The sequence below is a fragment of the Lytechinus pictus genome, chromosome 15, assembly GCF_037042905.1.
Source record: "Lytechinus pictus isolate F3 Inbred chromosome 15, Lp3.0, whole genome shotgun sequence".
NCBI lineage: Eukaryota > Metazoa > Echinodermata > Echinoidea > Temnopleuroida > Toxopneustidae > Lytechinus > Lytechinus pictus.
The window spans coordinates 3,241,069-3,247,298 of record NC_087259.1 but is presented as its reverse complement, the minus strand read 5'-3'; the positions used below and the strand labels follow the sequence as shown (position 1 = coordinate 3,247,298).

The 6,230-nt window shown below is 36.8% G+C and overlaps 1 protein-coding gene across 1 annotated transcript; it reads right to left on the bottom strand.

The window, feature by feature from the left end:
* Positions 1-262: 262 nt before the first annotated feature.
* On the bottom strand, positions 263-6,230 carry LOC129278155 (uncharacterized). Its single transcript, XM_064110099.1, has 6 exons — positions 6,142-6,230; positions 5,193-5,291; positions 3,745-3,903; positions 2,571-2,752; positions 1,624-1,789; positions 263-551 (listed from the first exon to the last, which is right to left on the bottom strand). Exons 2-6 carry the CDS (start codon positions 5,281-5,283, stop codon positions 451-453), a joined length of 699 nt encoding a protein of 232 aa, XP_063966169.1. The 5' UTR covers positions 5,284-5,291; positions 6,142-6,230; the 3' UTR covers positions 263-450.

The following is a 6,230-nucleotide window of genomic DNA, read 5'->3' as shown; positions in this document are numbered from 1 at the left end:
AGGGATGAATTAATCGTTTCACTAGACAATCAGGAGAAAATTTGAATATTTCACATTTCATATAATAAAATACAAAAGAAATAGTGAGTGGATGACGTCATCAGTCTCCTCAATTGCATACCGACCAGGATGTGCATAAATGTTTTGTAAAATTAAGCTAACTTTAAAATATCATAACTTTCTTATTTTACATCCGATTTTGATGAAATGTTCAGTGTTATGCTTGTTTGATTTTTCTCGGCTTTTTATTCAAATCAACTTTTTGTTTGGGATGTACTTGTCCTTTAATATAATTTCATGTCATAGGCTTTACATAGCCATGGTGACGAATAATTCATATCACATCAATAATAACACCTTGAAATCATTTGCAGAGAATCGAAACTTGACGTGGCCGATGTTGAGACGCGCGGTCGTCGACATGGCGCCAATAATCTGGACCTCCTTGGTTTATGAATTCGCCATCGCTGTTTTATCGCTCTCAGAATTTCTAGTTGAGCTAGCGATCAAGATTTCATTCCGATAAGGGGCTAATCCAGATGGATAATCAGCTGCATAGAAATAAGTAAAAAAAAAAATCCATATTCCTAAATAAATGAACAAACTACACAAACGTATGGAAGCTTAAAAGTGCCACCCAGATGTTCATCTCGTCATGTCTCCATCTCTCAGGGAAAAGAATAGGATGACGAGATCTCAGATCTCGTTATGTCTACATCCCGTGGGAGAGATGATCCGATAACAAGATCTTGGATCTCGTCATGTCTACATCTTTTAGAAGAGATGATCAGATGACAAGATCTCGGATCCAAGATCTCGGATCCAAGATCTTGCCATCTGATCATCTCTTCTAAAAGATGTAGACATGACGAGATCCAAGATCTTGTTATCTGATCATCTCTCACAGGATGTAGACGTGACGAGATCTGAGATCTTGTCATCTGATCATCTCTCCCACGAGATGTAGACATGACGAGATCCGAGATCTCGTCATCTTATATATCCTTTTCCCTAAGAGATGTAGACATGACGAGATGATTATGAACATCTGGATGGCACTTTTAAGCTTCCATACAAACGACTAAAATGCATATATGAATAAATGAAAAAAGAAGAAATAAAAAAGAAAAAAAAGTAGGCTAGATGAAAAATAATGCAAAATGAATTTAAAAAGGATGGGAAAAAATGAGTAACCCCCCCCCCAAAAAAAAAAAGAGAAAGAAGAAGAAGAGACAAGCCAATGTAAAAATGAATAAATGGATCAACAATAGACCAACAAACAAATTAATGTCAGAACAACTTACGAAAAAAAGTGAATGATTTGTTGAATTATCTCCATGTGTGCCTGTGGAGGGGGGGGGGTCTGGGGGAGAGTTTCCCTTCACAGGATTACGGTCTCAGAATATTCTTTATTTGCTTGTTGTATGACAGTCGCCCTTGTACTCTTTCTGCAACAGGTATGAGTAGTTGACGACTTGAGGTGATGCCTTATAAGGCCACTGGTTCCCAATTTAACCTTGCAGTGTCAAAATTAAGAAAATTAAGACGTCACATTTAGGTTGCCTTGTTCATTTTGTTCCCTCTAACCCTGCCCCACATAGCACCGCCCCTGACAATACTCACTTGCAATATAATAATAGTCATCATCGAATGGGATTCTCTGATCTTCGAGGTATTCAGTAATCTCTTGGAACTTCTCTGACACATTCCGATCGGTCGGTTGCCCATCAAAAGAGATGACGTAGAATACCAAACGATATGGTATGGGGTACAGCCTCATTCCAGATTCCTTTCAAAGTTGAAATTCAAATTTTCATTATGATGATATAATGATGAGTTATTTGGTTTTGATATCATATCATATTCATATTCATAGTGGCGTATAATAAGGCAAAATCCTTGAGGAGCCAAACATGGCGTATCGGGCAAAAATACAAAATAAATAATAAAGTCATGAGTGAGCGGATTTTTTTACATAAAAAAAAAAACCTTTTTCTAATTCTGTGATAAATTTTGATATCATATTCATAAAATAATCATATTTCACCCTTTCCTCATTCCTTTTCCTTGGTCATGGAACTTTTGGAGGTCAAGTTACTTCAATCCTCATCTACAGTATATCTCAGTGTATATTGTGTCCATTATAATACCTATATAACAAGAATTCATCCTTTTAAAACACCGTAACTTTTAGTGACACATGTTCTTACAAAAGAATGTCTATGATTGCAACTGAAATATTTTCAGAACCCAGGCAATTTTCCCGTATGGGGAAAGGTTCGTCAATCACGCCCCCCCCCCCCTTCCCCGGAAGGAAGGAAATGAACTCTTTCGATATTTTTTTCGAAGTCTCTCTTTCCTCGAGCATCTCAGCTTCCTTTTACGCAATACCTATGAACGTTATAACTGCACTCTATTTTCTCTAGATTAATTTTACGAAACAGTACCATAAAATAAAAATATGCTAATCTAATAAAGTTAACATCGATCTCTATTTCCTTTTTTTATCGAATTTGGAATGGTCGAATACCATGGCGGCAAACTAACTAAATCTGAAAAAGACTGTATACCTTGGATGGATGTGGAGCACTCTCTTGTGAAGCTCTTGGGATATAGAATAGTAGATTGTATAATACTTCACAGCAAGGATAGGATTCTTCCATTTGGCGGGAACAGTACGAACTGCTGTTCCATCTTTGTTTGTTCTTGATGACCTCCAGTACGATAGGGAGTGTCCGTTCCATCCCATTGTCTATTATACAAAATGTGTAGACGGTAATGAAAATAAAATGATCATCGTCAAGTAAGTAGAGGGAAGAACTTTTAAAATCTATTTTTGTTGTTGCTCTGTTTGACAAACTCCATGATAAGTATACAAAAATGCCATCGGATCAGTTCGATCGCTTCGCTCCCTAGCCAACATGTTTTGAACGAGTGGCCCAAGGTCGAGGGGGGGGGGGGGATTGTACAGTACGTACAGTCATGGATTGCTTTGATTTTTGTTTAAAGAATCGTTCCCTTGATATAGACTTTTTGTTAGTTAAAAAATGAAAGGAAGAATCACTCCTTAAAATTTGAAATGAGAAAAATCAATTAAAAATATCAAACTTATAATAGAAGTAAACTATATTGAGACCATGCTTTCTAACAAGCCATCTCAAACTGGTATCCTCATCAGGGGCGGATCGGGGGGGGGGGGTGAACGAGCGGACGCATATCCTTTTTATTCTTTTTTTTTGCTCGTCATTTTTTTTTCAACGGGAAATTTGTCTCGGTGATGATAACCTAGTATTCTTTTCCCTCGAGTAATCTTACAAATCGACGTAAGATTTGGATCTGGTCATATCCTCCATCTTAATTTGGGTCCATTATCCTGATACTCGTCATCACAATTGGAGTTGAATGGGGTTTAAAAGTGAAGAACCGTTTTTATTTTTGGAAGGTTTCATCTACCTTTATCACTATCATGATTGATTCGATATTCTAGTCTGCATCTTTTTCTTTCAAGGAAGGGGATTGGTGTCAATATTTTTTATATCAGCTATGAGAACGCTTAAATCCGGCCAAGATTACTTGTGATTATAGGCGACTTTAAGGGCTATGAGAATTCTGGTATATTGGTAGGGGTTCCATGGAGAGGAGAGGGGACGGCGCCCCTTAGATGGAGCCCTTTTCAAGCTAATTTATGAGGCTCCGAAACCAGCTCCTTCCCCTTCTAAAGTTCTAACTTGTCTATATTCTTACCTATAAAGTAGTCGTCAAGGTATTTGATTACTGAAAGAAACGCATCAGTTTTGTTGCAGGTTTCAGCCATCCTTCCGACCCATCGTCCTGGTTTTACACTCATTTTCCACATATCGGGACGAAGTACCTCCAATTGAGCATAGTCGGGACACTCAATGTCTTGATAGGAGAGATAAAAACAAGAGAGAGAGGGGGGGGAGCGGGGAGGGAGGGAAGGAGTAGGGAAGGAGGGAGCGAAGGGTAGTGAAGGGAAGTGAAGGGGAGGGAGGGGGGAATGAAAGGGGACCAAAAGGAGAAAATGAGAGCGAGAACGGGGGGGGGGGGGGTGAACAAGAAACAAAATCTTTAAAAAAAAAAACCGTCAATTGCGCAAATGATTAGAAGACTTGCTATAAATATCCAGTTTAATTATTTAATTATTAAACATAAAAAATTGTCGTCTTGTTCTTTTTCTGACAATTATTGTATGTTCATATATAATCTTCCAAAATAAATTATTTTGTGGTTACATACTTATAAGCTAAGTAGTAATCCAACAAAGCTCACTGAATGAGGCTGATAGCGGAAATACATGAATCATGGACCCAGAAACAGACCAAAAATAAATTATTACAGATTCATATTTTGAAAGTCTCTCATAACAATATCTAAAAAAATATACAAGCACGATAATATATATCATCAAAATAATGAAATAACCATAAAGAGTTATGTATTTGTAATTTGTATACAAACATGAAAAATGAACAAATTAACACATAGAGGGCCTTTTCACACGTGAATCTTGAATCATCATTGTAATGCTGATTGCTATTGTAATAGTGACTATGATTAGCGTTCGTGATTCTAATCATGTTGTAGTTTGGTTCACATGTGCTAGATATTCGTCATTAGCCATATTTTTCACTGGAATCATCATTCAAATTACGATTTTTTTTACCGTGTGAAAGGGCGGAGAGTTTCACTAAACGCACGATGGTATAAACATCATGGTATCTCTCCTGGAAAGAACAATTTGCCATACAGAGTTTTCATAGTATGTTCACATAATGGGCTCTGTGAACATGCGATTCACATTCCGCCCTTTCACACTGTAAAAAAAAATCGTAATTTGAATGATGATTCCAGTGAAAAATAAGGCTAATGACGAATATTAAGCACGTGTGAATCCAACCTAGAACATAATTAGAATCACGAACGCTAATCACAGTCACGATTACAATAGCAATCATCATTACAATGATGATTCAAGATTCACGTGTGAAAAGGCCCATTGTTAATGTGCTGAATTATAACAGTGTGGAGAGAATTTCACCGTTGTGTTCCACACTGCGAACGCATATATATATATATATATATATATGTATATATACATACTGCAAGACACACCAGCGACTGTGTCCTTTCGAGTTTGGATATCTTCTAAGACAATTGTTTTTTAAACTCACTTTCGCATTGACGAATAAGCGATGGCTTGGGGTTGGGGGCCCCTGCTGCTAGCCCAGCGATAGCCACTAGAATAACGACTGGCAGCATCATCTCTGATTCTTTGAAAACAAAAACTTAAAAGTTAAAGAAACTAGTACTGAAAAAAAATATTTATTTTTTATGAAATACATTTCTTCCGACTGGGAAACTGACATCTATCAATTTAGTGAATTATTAATTCAACTATACATTTCTAGGTTTAAAAATAAGAACAATATAATTTTGATAACTTTTAATCGGTTAATTTTGTCTATGATTTTTGAAAAAAATTCTTATCAATAAATTAGCGAGCGAAAAAAATTAATCTTTGAAACTTGTGATAATTAGTATTCGGTAGATTTCATAACTTGATTTTTTTATTTGGGACAGTTTAGAGAAAAATTGAATTTACATTATTTCCATTGTCCGGGGGGGGGGGGTGCGGGTGGGACGGGGAGAGCCTCAGAGGTCCTAAAGTCAAAGCCTATGTATAGAACTGCGCACAAACATACTAAAGAAATAAAAAGGAGTATATCTATACCAGGACCCTTGGAACGATTTTTAAATAGGGGGTCTTGATTCTAGACTTTACAAGGACAAAAAATCAAGGCCATTTTGGTCCTAAGCAATTTTACAAGCACAAAAGAGGGTTTCATTACAAAATGAAGGTCATTTTTTGTCCCGCGCAATTCGACAAGCAAACAAAAACAAAAAATGAAAGAAAGAAAACCAGCCAGCACCCCCGCTTTCCTGGGCTGTGATTGATACCCGGGATAAAAACGTGGTGAGAAGTATAGAGTTATGTTAGTTGAGAAAATGGAAGAAATATAATTATTCTGAACATAAAGTGATGTGGGTCCGTACGATTTGAACTATGAATGATATTAGACCAGATTCCAATCATTGGTAAAACAATAACTAAATACCTACGAATTGCTCAGTGAAATGTGATAGAGTCCTTTTCTGCCAATCTTGGTACCTTTCAGGCAATGAAGCTATATTCTAACTGTCTCAACGGC

Bases quoted from the DNA above. Each gene is read 5' to 3' on its own strand.
- LOC129278155 (XM_064110099.1), bottom strand. From the start codon at position 5,283: ATGATGCTGCCAGTCGTTATTCTAGTGGCTATCGCTGGGCTAGCAGCA. The intron at 2,753-3,744 runs GTAAGAATATAG...TTTGTATAATAG, and splicing joins CCTTGACGACTACTTTATAG to ACAATGGGATGGAACGGACA. The intron at 1,790-2,570 runs GTATACAGTCTT...CAACTTTGAAAG, and splicing joins GTGCTCCACATCCATCCAAG to GAATCTGGAATGAGGCTGTA.